The 21,290-nt window shown below is 41.6% G+C and overlaps 1 protein-coding gene across 1 annotated transcript in view; it reads left to right on the top strand.

Annotated features, from left to right (window-relative positions):
- SCN8A (sodium voltage-gated channel alpha subunit 8) overlaps positions 1-21,290 on the top strand; it is a 328,265-nt gene that overhangs the window by 249,504 nt on the left and 57,471 nt on the right. The window contains exons 17-19 of the mRNA XM_082244781.1: positions 4,079-4,543; positions 9,889-10,006; positions 20,192-20,346. Of these exons, the coding sequence (XP_082100907.1) occupies positions 4,079-4,543; positions 9,889-10,006; positions 20,192-20,346 (738 nt within the window). The remainder of the gene's footprint in view (positions 1-4,078; positions 4,544-9,888; positions 10,007-20,191; positions 20,347-21,290) is intronic.

The following is a 21,290-nucleotide window of genomic DNA, read 5'->3' as shown; positions in this document are numbered from 1 at the left end:
GACTAGGCCACTCCATGACCTTAATGTGCTTCTTCTTAAGCAAACTCCATTGTTGCTTTGGCAGTATGTTTTGGGTCATTGTTATGCTGGAAGACCCATCTTCAGTGTTCTGGGTGAGTGAAGAAGGTTCTTCTCCAAGATTTTACAATACATGGCCCCATTAATTGGCCCCTCTATGCGACAAAGTTGGTCTGTACCGTTAAAAGAGTAAAAGCCCCAAAGCATCATGTTTCCACTTCCATGCTTAACTGTAGGGATGGTGTTCTTATGGTCATAGTCAGCATTTTTCTTCCTTCAAACACAGGGAGTCAAGTTAATGCCAAAGAGCTCAATTTTGGTCTCATCTGACCACAGCACTTTCTCCCAATCCTTCTCTGAATCATTTAGACGTTCATTGGCATGTGCCTTCTTGAGGAGGGGGACTCGACGTGTTTGGGGGAAGAAAAATGCTGACTATGACCCTAAGAGCACATTGTCATTGTTAAGGCTGAATTTCAGAGATAGAGAGGGGGTGAGAGAGAAAGGGCATTGAGAGAGGGAATCCGAGGGAGAGGAGAGGGTGGGAGTGAGAGAAAGAGAGAGAGGGTTGAGATAGAGAGGGGGAGAGAGAGGGGTGAGAAAGAGAGAGAGTGAGAGTGAGGGGGGGGCAGAAAGAAGAAAGAGAGAGGGGTGAGAGAGAGAGAGGAGGAGGTGAGAGAGAGGGGGTAAGAGAGAGGGGGTGAGGGGGAGTCAGAGAGAGAGGAGAGGTGAGAGAGAGAGGGGGAGGGGTGAGAAAGATTAGAGGGCTCCCCTATCCCCCCCCCCCAATACTACACTAGGAGACCACCCTCACTCCGCCAAAATTACAGCTTTTAGATGCCTGATGCCTGTAATGTACCTGAATGCTATCAGCAGGGTTCCCTGATCACTGCATTACTAGTGAAGGATGTCATCTAATATCACAGACTCCTTTTACCTTCCCGCCGGCCCCATCAGCTGCATGTGGCGCTCACTGGCATCAGGTAGGGTGACGCTGCCTCCTCTGCTCCACTCACCATCACAGGCAGTCAGGGCTGGCATTAGAAATCATGGGGCCTGTATAGCCTACCTGACAGGGCCCCCCTCCTCCCAGTTCAAATACCTCTTCCCAGCACAAATCTTTTCCCCCCAATCCCACCTCCAAATTCAAATCCCACTCAGATTCTCCCTCCTAGCAGAAATCACCCACCTAGCACACATCCTCTTTCTACTCAAATTTTCTATTCTAGCATAAATCTACTCCCCCAAATCCCCCCTTCCAGCACAAATCCCCCCAATCTCCTTTCCTAGCAGAAAACGCACCAATCCCTTCTCCTAGCACAAATCCCCCATCCCTCCTCCTAGCATAAATCCTCCCCAATCCCTTCTCCTAGTACAAATCCCCCACCCCCTCCTAGCACAAACATTCCCCCAAATCCCCCCCCTAGATACAATCCCCCTAACCCTTCTGCTAGCAAATACCCCCTAATCCTCATTACAATTCTCAGCACAGATAACTGCTCATCCCCCTCTTCCACATCCAAAGCACAATGTCCAACCTCGTGTACAGTACAATTTCACTGTAAGCTCGAAACACTCCCCCTCCACCCTTCACTATCTATTGTCAGAACAATGCTCCTCCAGCACATGGGACAGGATTGCTCTTACATCGCATCGGACTGTACACATACACACAGTTTGTTTACAGCCCCCTTCCCTGCTGTAATGAGCAGTCCTTAGAGGAGATAGGGGGTGGTAATCAAGCTGTGTGGGTGTACAGTCTGATGCTATCCGATGCCATCTAAGAGGAATCCTGTCTCATGTGCTGGAGAAGTGCTGTTCTCACAGGAGGGAGAGCACAGCACAGCACATCTTCTTCCAGCTCTCTCCACTCTGCCACTTCTCTCACTGCCCCAGGAGGCTGCTCCCTTGTCCAGGCTCTGAGTGCAGGCAGGGAGAGATCAGCGGCCACTCAGACACCGCATCCAAGGAAGAGCTGGATGTGGGGGGGGGGGGGGCACAACTGAAATCTAGCACTCCTCTCGATCTGGCAATGTCTGTGTGTCTCCCTCCAGCAGCTGAAAGCAGGTGGGAGGGAGATGGGGAGAAACCGGCTTTCAACTGCTGAAAAGAGTGAGACCAGTACAGGGCATCCTTCTGCATTTGCTCCTCCCCGCCCCACCGATCCCCCTGCTGTCCAAGCCCCCTTCCTCCCTGATGGCCTTTTCCTCCACTCCTATCCTGTGCTCCCCTCACCCTCCCACCAGGCAGTGCCTGAAGCCTGCCTCTGGCTACAAGTTGAGAGCAGACCCAAAACAGCTTAATGGGCAGCATCTGGCGGGGAATAGCAGAGGGAGAGAGAACACGGTCCCCACTGCTTCTGGCTCTCATTCTCGCTCCCAGAGCTTGCCTGACAGTGATACCACTGTCAATGCTCCTGTCAGCAGCGCCCCTCTCAATACAGCACCGGAACAGATGCCCCCCCCCCCCCCCTGTTTGGGCCCCGAACCCATCCATCCATGTCTCCAATTTTTTTTCTTTTCTGTTGCGAAATCACTTTCCCCCCCTAGCTTTTCTAGCTGCCGTCATCTTGAGTATGGGCAGGTGATTTGTGTACTATTTACTTCCTTGAATCCATCTGCCCTTAGCTTAGGCATGCAGGCAGGATGGTGGGCTTAGCTTGGTCTTGTAAGACCCCTCTTCCCCTCCTCCAGATGAAGGAAAAAAAATGCTCATGAAGACTTCCAAGATGTATGACATTTTTTTGGCCTAGGCCAGAAACCAGAAAGCAGCTGAAGAAATGCAAACACGTTTAAACCAAGTAAATACAACATACCTTCCAATCTATTTACCAAGGCTAGCAACATAAGGATTAAAAATAGTTAATGTTGATTGAGATAGTTTAAGTTCCACTTTAAGAGGGAGGCTTCCCCAAAAGGGCCAAATCACTTCTGTGTGCAACAATTTTAATGAAGCAACCCTATTGCTGATTTAACAATGTCAAGAAAAAAAGCCCTGAACAAAACTTTATTTTTTTTCCATCCTGCTGACTCTGGCTTAGATCTTCTTTCTCTTGCAAAGCTACAGCCTCTGATGCAATTTTCAGCAGTCAACATGAGCGGGTGTTGGCTGCATCCTTTCCCACTCTGTTGTTCTATCCCCCATTGCTATATTACTACTGATATATGAATTTCAGTAACTTGTACCCCGAGTTCTATATAGGAAGGGTCTGCCTTCTATAGTCCTATGATCATTTTTGAAAAAAAAAAAACTGTGTAAAGCAGCCTGCCAGCGTTGCTATGATTACACAGAAAAAACCATCAGAATTTTTTTGGGCAATTTTTCAGTATCCGATGCCTGCCAATTGAATAAGTAAGGTAATTATGGCTTATCTATTCATTCTTAGGGCCTGTGTTGATGGGCTTCTCTGGGAAGTGTGCTTTTGACTTCAGTTTCAGATGCTTCTGAGACTTCTATAGAAAGAGAAGCAGTTCTGAAGAGAACAGAAGACCATCAACTCTGGCCCTCATTACAACTCATTATTGACTGTAAGACCCGGTTCACACTACTCCGACTTGGGACGCGACTTGTGCGACCTCAAGTCGCCCCAAGTCGCTTGTCATTACAAATTCAATGTAAATGAATGAGAGCCGTCTTAATATGCACTACTGAAGTCGCTCCGACTTCAGAAAAGGTTCCTGTACTACTTCAAGGTGACCTCTATCCGACGTGTGCACATAGACTTCAATGGGAGTCGCCTCTAAGTCGGATCCTTATCTATTTTCAAGCGACTGTGATCAGACTTTCCAGGAAGAAGAAAGAGATTAGCCAGGCATTCCCCACAGACAAAGTCGCCTATCATTTAAGTCTCTTCAAAGTCTCTTCAAAGTCACGCTAAAGTCACGCTTAAGTCACGCTAAAAAGTCGCTTCTTCATGGGGCGACTTTCTGGTCGCGGTAGTGTGAACCGGCTCTTAAACTTGGTTGATTATATACCAACATGTAGTTAAACAGTTAAACATTTAATGCACATGCAACATTATCAACTTTAATGTGTTGTTTTTTTTTTGTTTTTTTTGAAGGTGTTGAATTTGTTTCTTGCTTTGTTACTGAGCTCCTTCAGTGCCGACAATCTGGCAGCCACTGATGATGATGGAGAGATGAACAACCTCCAAATAGCTGTCATTCGGATTAAAAAAGGAATAGCATGGCTTAAACTAAATGTCCACAATTTCATACAAACGCACTTTAAGAAGAAGGCTGGTGATGAGAAACCTTTAGATGACATGTATGAAAAGAAGAGCTGCTTGGTAAATCATGCAGGAGTTGATATCACTCGAGATATGGAATATCAGAAGAATGGAAATGGCACTACTAGTGGTATTGGCAGCAGTGTTGAAAAGTATATGATAGATGAAGATCATATGTCGTTCATCAACAACCCAAACCTCACCGTCAAAGTGCCCATTGCAGTAGGAGAGTCAGATTTTGAGAATCTTAACACAGAGGATTTTAGCAGTGCATCAGATGAAGAAGGCAGTAAAGATGTGAGTTTTTGATTTTAAAATCTGTTTTTCATGTAGTATTTAAAATGTTATATTTGAGCAGTTAGAGCATGAGAGTGCATTCCCTTTATAGTGGTCTTAGGACCTCGGGGCTTATATGTACAGTATCTCACAAAAGGGAGTACACCCCTCAGATTTTTGTAAATATTTTATTCTACCTTTTCATGTGACAAGACTGAAAAAATGACACTTTGCTACAATGTAAAGTAGTGAGTGTACAGCTTGTATAACAGTGTAAATGTACTGTCCCCTCAAAATAACTCAACACACAGTCATTAATGTCTAAACCGCTGCCAACAAAAGTGAGTACATCCCTAAGTTAAAATGTCCAAATTGGGCCCACTTAGCCATTTTCCCTCCCTGGTGTCATGTGACTTGTTAGTGTTACAAGGTCTCAGGTGTGAATGGTGAGCAGGTGTGTTAAATTTGGTGTTATCGCTCTCACTCTCTCATACTGGTCACTGGAAGTTCAACATGGCACCTCATAGCAAAGAACTCTGAGGATCTAAAAAAAAGAATTGTTACTCTACATAAAGATTGCCAAGGCTATATGAAGATTTCCCAGACCCTGAAACTGAGCTGCAGCATGGTGGCCAAGACCATACAGCGATTAAACCAAACAGGTTCCACTCAGAACAGGCCTCGCCATGGTCGACCAAAGAAGTTGAGTGCACATGCTCTGCGTCATATCCAGAGGTTGTCTTTGGGAAATGGATGTAAAAGGGGTGCCAGCATTGCTGCAGAAGTTGAAGGGGTGGGGGGTCAGCCTGTCAGTGCTCAGACCATACGCCGCACACGGCATCTAATTGATCTGCATGGCTGTCATCCCAGAAGGAAGCCTCTTCTAAAGATGAATCTTCTAAAGATGAATCACAAGAAAGCCCGCAAACAGTTTGCTGAAGACAAGCAGACTAAGGACATGGATTACTGAAACCACGTCCTGGGATCTGATGAGACCAAGATAAACATATTTGGTTCAGATGGTGTCAAGTGTGTGTTGCAGCAACCAGATGAGTACAAAGACAAGTGTGTCTTGCCTACAGTCAAGCATGGTGGTGGGAGTGTCATGGTCTGGGGCTGCACGAATGCTGCCGGAACTGGGGGGCTACAGTTTATTGAGGGAATTATGAATGCCAACATGTACTGTGACATACTGAAGCAGAGCATTATTCCCCCCCGCCCCTCTTCAGAGACTGGAACGCAGGGCAGTATTCCAACACTGCCTTACTAAAGAAGCTGAGGGTAAAGGCGATGAACTGGCCAAGCATGTCTCCACACCTAAACCCTATTGAGCATCTGTGTGGCATCTTCAAACAGAAGGTGGAGTAGCGCAAGGTCTTTAACATCCACCAGCTCTGCAATGTCGTCATGGAGGAGTGGAAGAGGATTCCAGTGGCAACCTGTGAAGCTCTGGTGAACGCCATGCCCAAGAGGGTTAAGGCAGTGCTGGAAAATAATGGTGGCCACACAAAATGTTGACACTTTGGGCCCAATTTGGACATTTTCACATAGGGGTGTACTCACTTTTGTTGCCAGCGACATAGACATTAATGGCTGTGTGTTGAGTTATTTTGGAGGGAAAGGAAATTTACACTGTTATACAACTGTACACTCACTCCTTTACATTGTAGCAAAGTGTCATTTTTTCAGTGTTGTCACATGAAAAGATATATAAAATATTTACAAAAATGTGAGGGGTGTACTCACTTTTGTGAGATACTGTAAATGTTTAAATGTATTCATAATGTATATCTATATAATATTATAAGCTATATAATGTATATTATATAGTGCGTGTGTGTGTTTATATTTATATATATATATATATATATATATATATATATATATATATATATATATATATATATATATATATATATATATATTTATTTATATGTATATATTTCATTGTTGAAGTTTTTAGGTGATGTAAGAAGCTGGTGGATGTCAACTGACATGAGGGTGAATGATGTGAAAACCTGGCACTGCTTTAGCAGCCTTTTACACTTTGTCCTATTTTAGTAAATAGACCTTCCTTCAATTAAAATCTGCATTGTGGTACATTGGCTGCTCATTGAAAATGAATGGGTTGCCTTACCTCAATGAAGGGTAATGCATTGCTGTACCAGGACTGTCTGACTTTCGTTTGGCTATGCTAGCTGCATGCTTGATCAGCAGCTCAAAAAGTATTGAGGCCTGAGATTTTCAGAAGGAGAGGTCAGCTAGTTGTCTTCATCCTCTGACACTTTTAGGATTGTGTAGTAGCATTCTGTAGTAGCCCTGATGTCACCAAGGTATCTATCTACTGCCTGTGGAGCTTCCAAGGCCTGAAGCTGTGTGAGAGAGTGCCTGCATATAATCCCGGTCAGCAATGGGTTCTGTTGCTCTGCCCAGGCAGAAAATACTCAGCCTACACATAGTACATTCATGACTCACTACTTATTCATGTAGATACTTACTGTGTGTGCATGTATGTATTTATTTTTATTTTTGTTTATTGCCTATTAAACACATCAAGGTCTATATATAAAACATTTGCTGGGTAAATATCACAAACATTTGCCTAGCCCTCATGAATTCTGGCCGTATTTTGCTTAATACTTTGATTTCCTATAATCGTCATCTTTATCTAGTGGTATTTCCCTGACTGAGGTATATCAGGAAAATCTATACTGTATATTATGGCCACTAGAGGAAGCTGATAAACATAGGAAACCAACAAATGATGAAAAATACACCCAGAATTTGTGAGGGCTAGGTGAATGCTTGTGACGTGTGTCCAGCACGTTTTGTGTCCCTCAGCTATCTTGCACAGCAGCCAGACTAAACAATAATGCCCCCTGGGGCATTATGAAAAAATCATAATCCAAAGACATCCAGCGCTTCTCTTCTCTTCCAACAGGTGACTATTTGCTCAGTGTTCCAAACTCTTACCAGATTTTCTGACCCAATGAAGCATTTTTTTTCACCACGTATCTGCGTCTTCCTTAGTAACTTTTCTTCATTCAATCTCATATGTGTCCCCAAAAAAAGAAAAATGTATACAGTGTAATACCTTCTGGTTATCAGAATAATTCTCTAATAATTGTGCTCACTTGTCTTCACTTTCCCTTATGCCTATATTTATCATCTAAAGAGCTATCTTCCCCCATTAAGGTCCTTTGAATCTTCTCTCGTAAATTCCAAAAGAAACATGGAAAACCACAATAGTGTAACATGTTCCCACCAAAACTCATCCATAAGTGTTGTGCTCACATTATCCAGTGACTCTATAATGTGCCAAAAACAACTTGCCATCGTGTTTTTATACACACCAGCATGAACTTTCCCTCGTTCCAAATACTTTACCAGACTGGATGGAAAAGTAGATTTGCTTCACTCTGCTCCCTTAAATGAAATGGAAAAATCTCCCAAATGTTAGGTTGTAATAGGATATGTAAGAGAAGATACAAGCCAATAGTGCAGAAAATCCCAATAAAATCACATTTATTAGGCCCAGAATGGTTACAATGGTAAATGAATGCAATTTCCCAAATCAAAGATGTCGGAATGGGCGCTTCTGGTTTCGGGGTTAGCGTCTGGCGTCCCTTCCTAATGCTTTTTGTCGCATCCACTTTGTCAAAGGATCTGTTGCGATGAAAAATAAATGCAAGTATATTTTTTGTGTAACCATATAGGCATTAGGTAGAGCACAGGTGTCAAACACAAGGCCCACGGGCCGAATGCGGCCCCCCAGGCCATTTCGCGTGGCCCTTGCACCTCTCCTGCAGCTGCGCCACTCCCCCTTGTCTCTGCCCCCACCTTGTCTCTAGTCGGCAGCAGAGAGAACAAAACTCCTTTTGCCAGATCCTGCACTCCTCTGTGTAGCTGCAGAAAGGCTCATCTTTGCCCACCCCCCCCCCCCTTCTTCTCAGCAGTCCACAGCAGAGAGGAGGGCAGAACTCCTGAAGATCCTGCACCTCTCTGAGCAGCTGCAACACCACCTTGCTTTTGCCTCCCCTGGTCTGAGCATTCAGCAGACTCTGGAAGATGACTCCAGCCCTCCTCTGGTTCTCCTCCAGACCCTGCATGTCTTCCCATATCCACCCACATCTTCTTCCTGGCAGCAGCACAAGGTAAGGAGGTGCATTGTAATGTAAGGAAGGGTGGGTGACTCTTGACTTTTGATGGTGGAGGGGGGTTCTTGAAATCCAATGTAAGGGTGTAAGGGGGCGTGGGGTGCTCTTGTCATCTAATCCTACAGATATAACTGGCCCTTTGAGGGCAACCACAATGCTGATGTGGCCCGCAATAAAATTAAGTTTGACACCCCTGAGGTAGAGTGAAGATGGCCCTTTGAGGGCAACCACAATGCTGATGCAGCCCGCAATAAAATTAAGTTTGACACCCCTGAGGTAGAGTGAAGATGGCACTAACACAGTGGTGATTTGAAAAGCATGCTGTTTTAGGCCTAACACACACAATGAGATTATCAGACGAATGATCATCCGTTTTTAGTTTTTTTTGCACGCTAGTCTCCATATCGAAAATGAAGAGGTTACTAAAGTAAATTCTCATATGATAGAATACAAATTTGGAAGTGATGTAATGTATTGTTTTGTATTTGTATTGTATTGTATTTTTGGACGAAAACTGTACTGATTAAATGAAAATCATACGATCTGGTATTGTACAAGAAAACTTTTTGTGTTTGTCCCCTCGGAGAATTTTAAATGAAAGCGAACGATCAGATTACTGTACAATGGCTTCGAAAGTGGCATTTTTTGTACGATTTTCTGATCATGTGTACTGGCCCTAACATGCAAAGGACTACAATTATTAGAGATCTGATAACCAGAAGGTTTTTATTTTTTTGGGGGTACATATGAGATTGAATGACGGAGTGCTACTGAGACCGATGCAGATACGTGGTGAATAAAAAAGCTTCATTGGACCCGTATTATTTACTTGGTTTAGAAAATCTGGTAAGAGTTTGGAACACTGAACTGATTTGAGCAAATAGTCATCTGTTGGAAGATGTAAGAGGAGTGTTTTAGACCCATAGAGAAGCGCTGGATGTCTTTGGATTCAAACTATTTCATAAGATTTAATGCAGCAGAAAATAGTAATTTCAATATTCTTGTTTCAGTTGAACATAAACTTGTGCTGTTGATGACTTTTGATCTGGAAATTAATAATTAATTGCTTTTATCCAAATACATTTTTGTGTCATAATCTGTACTCTGAGAAACGTCAATGAAAACTTAATGAAAGTGAAATGAGAAATTAGTGTGAAAGTATTTTATTAAATATTGTTGGTGATTTTATTTCATCTTATTGTTTCACAGAAACTGGATGACACAAGTTCTTCAGAAGGAAGTACCATTGATATTAAACCAGAAGCAGAGGAAGTTCAAGTAGAGCAGCCAGAAGAATATCTGGATCCAGATAATTGCTTTACAGATGGTATGTTTTTGCTTTAAAACACCCAGATGATGATGTGCTAGAAATGGTGATTGGTAATTATTACATGACCAAAGAAATGCTATTTTTTCAGTGCTATGCTCCTGCTGTAATTCTGTACATTAGTATTGTTCCCCCCACACCCAACCCCCACCAGACACAGTTAATCCTAGACCTATAAAGCGGTATTAAACCCAGAGCCAAAAATGTAATATATTGCAGCTTACAAATCATTAGATGTGGTGGTTGCATTCGTTTTTTTATTTGTTTCACTCTGTTTTCACCTGGTGATCTGGCGAATAACACGCTTCCTGTATTAAATTGCCAACACTCTGAATGAATGAGCAACAGAGACACACCATTGGACAGCGGCATTAACTGTCTGAGGGAAGAAGAGCATTAGATGTACTAGCAGATTTAAATACACTAATAAATAAAGCCCAACTCCAGCTAATACATTATCAGTAGTTACAGCAAACAGTTTGTTTTCCTTTTTGGATAAAGGTTTTACATAATAAAAGAAAAGCTAACCATTATAAGCAACCCTGTCAGTGTTAAAGTGTTAAACCTCTAACATGAAAAATGATTGACCACTTCTGGACCGGAAGATTTTACCCCCCTAATGACCAGGCCACTTTTTGCGATATGACAGAGCGTTACTTTAACTAACAATTACCAGTAAACATCCCTTGTGACAGTAACCGTAATAGGCAGTGACAGGAACTCTTTATGGAAAAGACCTAAACCCCTCCACTGCACTTAACCACGTTTGGACCGGAAGGATTTCCCCCTTAATGACCAGGCCATTTTTTTGCAATTCGGCACTGTGTTACTATGCCATTGTGCTGTTGTGCGATACTGTACCTAAATAAAATTAATGTCCTTTTTTTCCCCACAAATAGAGCTTTTTTTTTTTTGGTGGTATTTGATTACCTCTGCGATTTTTTTTTTTTTTTTTGCCTTCTAAACAAAAACATAGCGGCAATTCTGAAGAAAAAAAAAAACAATATTTTTCACATTCTGCTTTAGAACAAAAAAAAAAAAAATAAATAAAAATCAAAATTTGTTTATATTTTAGGCCAATTTCTTTTCTGCTACATATCATTGCGGAGGACAGATCGGACCCCTAACTGACATTTTTTACACTTTTGGGATGACCAGTGACATTACTATAGTAATCAGTGCTAAATGCACTGTTACTGTAATAATGACACTGGCAGGGAAGGGGTTAACACAGAGGGTGATCAGGGGGTTAAATGTAAGCCTAGGGGAGTGTTTCTAACTGTATGGAGGTTGGGTTTGGGGAATGATCATAGAGACCTGTGATCCTATATAGAAGGATCACAGGAGCTCTGTGATCATTCCAGAGAGAAGTGTTTACAACAGCCGACCGTCCTTTTCTCTCAGCGGAGAACGAGCGTGGGTGCCCGGGAGCAATCAGATGCACCGGCCCCATGCATCGGAGTCCCCGCTGCCTAGCTGCAGGCGTGCGACTAGCGTAGGGTTTACGTCGGTTCGTGCAGGAGGGCCAGCCTGCTGCAGTATATCTGTGGCGGGCGGTCCTTAAGTGGTTAAATCGACGCTGTTGGCATCCGCGTAAACCAAAAGTGATGTTATGACGTCACTTACGGGTTACATGATCGGAGACCCGATCAAAGCCAAATCCGGCTTCGTTCGGGACTCTAACCAGCCAGCGGACGTGCCTGCTGGTTGCTCGGGCCTCCCGGTGGGACAGGAGGAGACCCGGGTAGAGCAGCGAGAGGGGGGATAGGGACCGAGCGGCTGCTGAGCTGTGGTTAAGAAGCGCACCTAAAATTGCAGGTGAACCACACATTAAATCGCACTGCGGACAACCCACAGCGCACCAGTGTGAACCCACCATTAGAGATAAGAAAATCGTGAGGAGGTTGGGGTGGTATGTGCTAATGAAGAGCAAAGTGATGGAGTGCAGAGACTGCTAGGCTGTGCGGGGATAGGGCAGTTAGAAGAGCTAAAAGTAAACTAGGATGGAAAGGGTGTAAGTTTGGTTTGTGGAATGCTGAGCTGAGACCAGAGACTGCAGGAAATGTGTAGTGGAAATGTGTGGACAGAACAACAGATAAGAGAAGGAGAAGAGGGAAAATCAACAGGGCAGAGAAGCAAGGAGGATGGGTGCTGACTTATTGTATGATCATCCAGGAAAGGTAGAGAGAGGTTTAGGCAAGGCAGAGCGGAGATGAGTCAGAAAAGTGAGAGTTATAAGGGAGAAGGTGTGGTGTCCTGGGAAGGAGAGCCAGGTGAGGGTGGGAGTGTTGGAGGAGAGAGTGATTAGTAGCTGCAGTAGATAAGGCAGAGAAGGAGGAACAGGGTAGTTGAGAATCAGTAGATATGCAGTGAATATACAGCAAGTCACTCCTGTTAGTGAAGCAAGAGCAGCGATGGTAGCTCCCAGTGTGCCCTCCCTACCTCAAATTAGACACCGCTCAGGGCAATTCCCCCTCTCACCCACCCCTTGTACCGGCCCTGGGGCCATATATTGTAAAATCTTGGATGAGAACCTTCTTCCCTCAGCCAGAACACTGAAGATGGGTCATTAATGGGTCTTCCAGCATGACAATGATCCAAAACTTACTGCCAAGACAACAAAGGAGTGGCTCAAGAAGAAGCACATTAAGATCATGGAGTGGCCTAGCCATTTTCCAGATATTAATCCTATAGAAAATTTATGGAGGGCACTTAAACTTTGAGTTGCCAAGCATCAGCCAGGAAAACATAAGGATTTAGAGAAGATCTGTGAAGAAGAGTGAACCAAAATCCCTCCTAAGATGTGTGCAAACCTGGTAACCAACTACAAGAAATGTCTTACCTCTGTGCTTGCCAACAGGGGCTTCTCCACCATGTACCAAGTCCTGTTTTGCTTAGGGATCAAATATTTATTTTACTCACTGAACTGCAACTCAATTTATAATATTTGTGTGATGTGTTTTTTTTTTTTGTTTTTTTTTAGGTTGATATTCTGTCTCTGTCATTTAAAATACACATAAGATAAAAATTTTAGATCCTTCTTTGCTTTGTAAGTGGGCAAACTTACAAAATCTGCAGGGAATCAAATAATTATTGTTGCCACTCTTTGTAAGGGTTTACAACCACTTTAAATGGTTTGTCTTAATCCTCTGTTACATCTGCAGGTTGTTGTTCTGTTGAAAAACAACAGACTTAGAGACCTGATCACCAGGTAAAAATAAAAGACGCAGCCGCCACATCAAAGAATTGATAAGTTGCAATATAATAAGTGTTTAGTATAACCGTTGTATAACAGCAAGGATGCCCCTTATTTTCATAAAACCCATGTTGCCTCACTCTTAGATTTTTTTTTTTTCTTAAAATACTTAAAATAATCCAAAGCAGTATGTCACTTTAGCATATAATGAAATAAAAATGTAATGACAGATTCTTTTTTCTTTGAGCCACAAACCAGTGAGGCTCGGTTCACATATATGCGAAGGCTGCGAATTCGCAGCCTGTTCCCGCATCGCACACACCCCCGGCAGTTCACACTGCCATATGCGATGCGCTGGGGGTGTCAATGTAATCTTAACGACACCCCCAGTTTGATCGCATATCGCAGTGCGATCGTGCAGCTCGCACAGGATCGGATCGCACAAGTGTGAACCGCTGTGCGATCCGATCCTGATGCGGCTAGAAAAAAGGGTCCCTGTGCGTGTTTGGTGCGGCTGCGGTGCGAATTTAGCCATACAAACTGTATGGCTAAACTCGCACCGCACAGCCGATCGCATGTAATGTCGGAGCAGTGCGCTCCGATATTACATGCGAACCCCGCACACGCACAAGTGTGAACCGGGGCTCACTCACAAACTCTAAAAAATGCAAGCTAGCACTATTTATACCTAAACCGTTGAAAACAAAACATTGATGGAAAATCATTAAAATCAGAACCCCTACTGTGAAAAACATGGCCACATTTGTGAGCTGTTATTGATACTTGCCAATGAGTAAGTTCATACAATTTTTCCCCTATATATGAATATTAATAACAGTATATTAGCAACTAATAACATTCAGAAAAAGTAATCGTGTAAAATGTTGTTTCAGGAAGTTATTCACTTGTTTTTGGGGATAGGAAGGAATTTTTATCCCTGTGGGAAATTGGACCACACTTCGTAAGGATTTTTTTGCCTTCCTTTGAATCAACTACTGGTTTTATATTCTGAGGATACAAGATGCCCCTGTTTTGAAAGCCCAGGTCTCTGTTAGTATTTATAGGGTTTTTATAATTTGAAGAGTAATAGGCAAGGAAGAAAAAGAATGTGACTATGTAGCAATCTCTAACACACATTACAAACTATAGGAAAATGTTTGCTTAGACAATTCTTTCAGTGTGTCCCTCCCGGGCCTCATTTGAAGATAAGTAGAAAGCCAAATTCAACACAGTTCTTTACACCCAAGGCTACCTTTGTCTTATTCAATCAAAAGTCCACCCTAAAGTAAAGTCAAGCAGCCCCTAAAGCTGAAATGTAATGGATTTGTATCGATATCTATTTAGTCCGGAGATATACACAGCTCTACCAGACAACAGAGAGTGACCTGGCTTTTTTACCACTGCAGTTAAGCAAAACAGACTGGTCACCTTCCTGCCGCCAGCCTGTGATTGGACAGTAGGCACATTAGCAGCACAGTGATAAATCATACATCTTTTACTCTTCTCTTTATCAGAATGTTCCTTAACAGTTCATGCACACTTCATTGGCTCCTAGTGCTGGCTCTTTCTCCCAGGCTGAGTGCTGCAGTACATGGGGGATACAAGACACTGATACAAAATCAAAGTCAATTATTTACACTATATGAGCACCTAATGGTTGAACATGTTTGAACTAAAGTGAATCTATGCCCAGACATTGCACAATAAAATATTTACATTTTCTGAACAACCAATAATAGCCTTTAAGTAGAACTAAAGACAACACATGTTTCATTTTAGATAGAGTAAGGGAGGGTTATAAACTCTGTCAGTTTTTTTTTGCCCAACTGGGTCTCATTGGGGGGATTTTCCTTTACATACCATAGCCAAACAGGAAATGAGAGGAAATCCCTGGTTGTCACCAGAACTAGTATCTCAATTGGAAGATTTCCCCTCTATTCCTGTTCTGGTGACAATGCAAAATTTGGGATTTTCTTTCATGGTAACCTTTGGTTATAGTAATACACAATCGCAATACACAATAGCACTCAGGCATAACCCTAAAATCATATCTGTGACCCAAGTACCTGAAAATTCCTGCCTACCTGGATGGATATTCTATTGATAATTTAAATAAATTCCAGCGCTCAATTTTCCATAAAAAAAAGTCTATAGCGATCAAAACTAAAAGTGCTTCCTTCAATGAACAACTACCTTTTTTTTATAACAGTCATAAACTCTCACTAGATTTCCATGGTTCTTCAGATATAAGCCAGTCATATAAAGCTCAGCAAACAACTCCAGGTGCCTTAGATTCTCCCTTTTGATGTGTACTTCTCAGCTTTCCATGAAACATACCACAAGGAGAAAATAAAACAATATAGTGTAGTATGTCACACTATACCCTCAATATATTAAATTCTAAATGCGCTTACAATAAATCATAAGCCAAAATGTGAATCTTATCACCATACATTTTCTTCCCAGTGTATCCTTTTTCACATGCAGAAGTGCACCTACCGAAACATTTTACCCTTTTATACCTGGGCCATACACACTTTAAATAACTTTCTCCTTTTTCAAAATGCATAATCTCTCACAGAATGGCAAATATTTTCAGCCCACCACGCTGTGAAAAAAAGAAAAAAAACTTTTATAGTGCTGTAAGTTTATTAAACATATAGTATTCCAATTGTAGTTGTGCTCACACGTAACAGTGATTCATAATGCCCAAAAGATCCAATCTCCCCAGTGCACGCTCTCTCCCCTGTGCCAAAACAGTCTCACCAGAGTTCTCTTTCCATGGCTCATATATAGACCATTTCCAACACCAGCTCCTTCTTCCACTTCTCCTTACATTTGGAATGGTCACTCAGAAGTTTGCATTGTTGGCATAATGGTAAAAGAAGGCAAATACCACATTCAAGCAAAATTTAACTAAATTGCATTTATTCAAAGTAAAAAAAGCTGCTCACATTCAACAAACTAAGGGATGCATGTAAATACCAGCATCCAAGATGGTGGATCAGGGACTTCTGGTTCCGAATGTTGATGAGTTTCGTGACTCGACTTTATCGAAGGATCCGTTGATAAAGTCAGGTGAGGAAATGAGTCCCTGATCCACTATCTTTGATGCTGGTATATACATGTGTTTCTTAGTTTGTTGAATGTGAGCAGATTTTTTTATTCTGAATACATGTAATTTAGTTAAATTTTGCTTAACTATGGTCTTTGCCTTCTTTTAACTTGAAGCCAATATTGCAAATTTCTGAGTGACCATCGCAACTGTAAGGAGAAGTGGGAGAAGGAGTTGGTGTTGGAAATGGTCTATATATGAGTAAAATAATTCGGATAAGACTGGTTTGGCACAGGTGATACAGTGAGCACTAGGGAGATTAGATATTTTGTGCATTATGGATTACTGTTATATGTGAGCACAACCATAATTGGAATACTATATGTTTATTAAACTTAACGTCACTATGGTAGTTTTTTTATCTTTTTTTTTCACATTATGGTAAGCTGAAAATATTTGACAATCTGTGGGAGATTACGTGATTTGAAAGAGGATAAAGTGATTTAAAGCACATATGGCCCAAGAATGAAAGGGTAAGAAGTTCCAATAAGCGCACATCTGCATGTGAAATAGCATACATTGGGAAGAAAGTGTATGATAAGATTCACATTTTGGTTTATGATTTCATGTAAGCGCATTTATGATTTAATATATTGAGTTCATGGTGTGGCATACTACACTATATGGTTTAAAATCAATAAAGTAAGTGCTGGTCCTAGTGTATGTTTGTAGTAAATACAATCCTCAACATATAATATCAACAATAAATCAATAAAATGTAAAGTGCAAGAGTGCTCAGATGAAGCCAGGAGTATATAAGCTTATATCAAATACTTGACATTAAACATGCCAGAATTCTAAATAATCAAAGGTGCTCAATATGTGAACCTTAAATAATATCAATAGTGAGATATATACGGGTATTTGTGAATACCCCTTTAAATCAATGAGTGAATGGGTACTCAAAAAAGTGCAATAGTGCCAATGCTTAATACATAAATGTGACTAATAATAAAGTCTGTGCTATTGCTCATTAGGGATATGACTGAAATGCAAGTCCATGCAATGCATCCACAAGAAGTAATCCAATCCAGGTGTTCCCCTTGTGATCTTGTGAGCTAGTGATATTTGTATATGCTCACCAGATGGAGGCAGGTCTCACAGACCTCACAGCGCTTGTGTTTAATATCCCCAATCTTTCGGGTAGCCACTCTTCTTCTCCTTACCCTTTCTTATGGAACCCCCTGGATATCTCCTATGTTATTGTGTACAGTGGGATAGAGCCAGGAATCCAATCCTTCACCTCATATACTTCACATGGAATCCCCTGGGTACAACTCTCATTTATATGCAGAGTGGAAAAGATAGGAAGCCCAATAGTGTAATACTGTTTCTTTATTAAAATAAAGTAAAAAGATAGGTGCTTACATAGAAATGTGCCCTCCTGGCACAGGATAGATCGCTCATTGCTATGTGGGTGATGTAGCCCCGAATAGAAACCTTGTAGCGTGTCAGCGGTCGGCGTGCGTTCCACCCCCTCACAGGAAATGACGTTGTTGGTTTCTGATGTCCGGGTAAGGCTTAGACTACAATGCATTACGCAGTGAATGCGTCATCAGGAAGTCTTCACTTCTACTACCCATACTACACTATAAAGTTTTGTTTTCTCTTTGTTACACTTTTTGGAATGGTGCATGGGAAGCTGAGAAGCACACATCAGAAGGTGGAATCTAAGACGAGCTGAGCTTTATATGACCCGCTTATATCCGCAGGGTCATGGAAATCTGGTGAGAGCTTATGATTGTTGTGAAATCAAGAAAGATTTTTATGGACATTTGAGCGCTGGAATTTATATACTAATCATCTTTGGACATACAGAGAGGGTGAATGTCTATGCTGACAGAGACAGCAATAAAAACCTGACAGATGTTCTAATCCCTCTCCACTCTACAGTGAGGGAAAAAGGTATTTGATCCCCTGCTGATTTTGTACATTTGCCCACTGACAAAGAAATGATCAGTCTATAATTTTAATGGTAAGTTTATTTTAACAGTGAGAGACAGAAAACCAATAACAATATCCAGGAAAACGCATTTCAAAAAAGTTATAAATTGATTTGCATATTATGAGGTAAAATAAGATTTTGATCCCCTATCAATCGGGAAGATTTCTGCTCGCAGGTGTCTTTTCTATACAGGTAACAAGCTGAGATTAGGAGCACTGTCTTGAAGGGAGTGCTCCTAATCTCAGGTTGTTTCCTGAATTAACGACACCTGTCCACAGAAGCATTCAATCAATCAGATTCCAATATCTCCATTATGGCCAAGACCAAGGAGCTTTCCAAGGATGTTAGGGACAAGATTGTAGACCTAAATTGTAGGCTGCAATGGGCTACAAAACCATAGCCAAGCAACTTGGTGAGAGGATGACAAAAATCGGTGCGATTATTCACAAATGGAAGAAACACAAAATAACTGTCAATCCCCCTCAGTCTGGGGCTCCATGCAAGATCTTACCTCGTGGAATTTTAATGATCATGAGAACTGTGAGGAATCAGCCCAGAACTACACAGGAGAATCTTGTCAATGATCTCAAGGCATCTGGGACAATAGTCACCAAGAAAACAATTAGTAACACACTACGCCGTGAAGGACTGAAATCCTGCAGCGCCCACAAGGTCCCCCTGCTCAAGAAAGCTCATGTACAGGTCCGTCTAATGTTTGCTAATGAACATCTGAATGATTCGGAGGAGAACTGGGTGAAAGTGTTGCGGTCAGATGAGACCAAAATCGAGCTCTTTGGCATCAACTCAACTCACTGTGTTTGGAGGAGAAGGAGAAATGGTGCCTATGACCCCAAGAACACCATCCCCACCGTCAACACATGGAGGTGAAAACATTATGCTTTGGGAGTGTTTTTCTGCTAAGCGGACAGGCCATGTATGTCAAATCTTGGGTGAGAACCTCCTTCCCTTAGCCAGGGCATTGTAAATGGGTCGTGGATGGAAATTCAAGCATGGCAATGACCCAAAACAAGGCATCAAAGGAGTGGCTCAAGAAAAAGCACATTACGTTCCTGAAGTGGCCTAGCCAGTCTCCAGACCTTAATCCCATAGAAAATATGTGGAGGGAGCCGAAGGTTTGAATTACCAAATGTCAGCCTCACAACCTTAATGACTTGGAGAGGATCTGCAAAGAGGAGTGCGACAAAATCCCTCCTGAGATGTCTGTAAACCTGGTGGCAAACTACAGGAAACATCTAGCCTCTGTGATTGCCAACAAGGGTTTTGCCACCAATTACTGTCATGTTTTGTGAAGGGGTCAAATACTTATTTCACTCATTAAAATGCAAATCAATATATAACTTTTTTAAATGTGTTTTTCTGAATATTTTTGTTGTAGTTCTGTCTCTTACTGTTAAAATAAACCTACAATTAAATTTATAGACCGATCATTTCTTTGTCAGTGGGCAAACGTACAAATCAGCAGGGGATCAAATACTTTTTTCCCTCAGTGTATACAAAGCAAAAAAAAAGTTTTGCCTATAGTTATAAAAAAAAAGCCTGCAATCCTCTGTAGCTATTTTCAATGTTAAAAAAAAAAAAAAAAAGAAACCCACTGTAGAGTCTTTGATAATTTTTTGGAGTCTTTGAAAATGAATTACTTTGCAGTATAAGCAGATATAGAGGTCAGTGATAGCTTGTTTAAAAGTTCTATTACTGCTTGTTAAGTATGTATAAATACTTTAATTTCCACATGTTTCTACATACAGCAAACCATAGTGCGAAGCCTCACAGGGACATATATACAAATTTACACATCAAAGAGAGATTGGAAACAAAAATGTATGTTTTTTCATTTAAAGCTTGTACCTGTGCTTCCTCTTATGTGTGAATTTTTCCTTGGGTAAGACTAGCAATTTGTATTCTATACAGGTTGTGTGGCACGTTTCAAGTGTTTACAAGTTAGCGTAGAAGAGGGGCTTGGAAAGTCATGGTGGACCCTTCGGAAAACCTGTTTTCTAATAGTGGAGCATAACTGGTTTGAAACCTTTATCATCTTCATGATTTTATTAAGCTCTGGTGCTCTGGCAAGTATTCATCTCAATTATACCTTCTTTCTACTTTTAGAAAAGCATAAAGAAACTAAAGGCCCTTTTGTATTAAAGGGTTTACATAGCTTGAATGTTTGCAAAAAAAAACAAAGAAAACAAACCCTATACATTACAGTCTGCAATGTAAATAATACAAGGTCCTCAGTTTTGTAAAATAATGCTTCCTTTTTCAAGCTATGGGTTCTATTGGGGTGTTTCTCTGTCCTACATGGATTGCAGGATTATTGGATACACGGCCCGAGCATGAAAGAGAACTGATGCATGCGTAGCCTGCTCCCTTTCACTCTCGCAGAATGGTAAGCTTAGATGCTATGAGAGATAGCGGACTGCGCATGGATTGATCAAGAATGAAGCCCTGGGGGCTGTGAATCCTACAGTCAGTACATCCTGGCACCTAGGAAGGACAGAGGGGGGAGCCCAATGGAAGCAACTTGAGAAAGAAGCATTATTTCACAAAACAGAGTACTGCATTTGAATGTACTGAGGAAGCTGTAATGCATAGGGATTTTTTTGTATAAATGTCACTAAAGTTGAATTAACCCTTTCAATTAAGTTCTTGTTATAAATGATGACCAATCAGCTTCTTCCTTTATCCTAAACTGCTATGGAAACAAAGGCAGATTATGATTGGATGCTTGACTAAAAAAAAAAAAAGTGTTTTTCTTGTATACACTTGCACACAAGTATACACTATGCACGAGGCTGTAGTGCTAGAGAGCACTGTGTTGCATGTGTTGTATTTTGTAGTATTTATATGTAAAGTTGAACATATATGGTGCATGTGTAAAAAAAACTGCCTAGCCTTGTTTTTCCACTCCATAACATTGTGTTCGCTAATGCAGATGAATAACTATGTTAGCAGAAAATACTGAGTGACATTTATCAATCCTGTCACCTGGCAAAGCAACGCTAAACAGTTT

Source organism: Pelophylax lessonae (genome assembly GCF_965119305.1).
Source record: "Pelophylax lessonae genome assembly, chromosome: 2".
Taxonomy (NCBI): Eukaryota; Metazoa; Chordata; class Amphibia; order Anura; family Ranidae; genus Pelophylax; species Pelophylax lessonae.
This window is presented reverse-complemented; position numbering and strand designations above follow the sequence as displayed.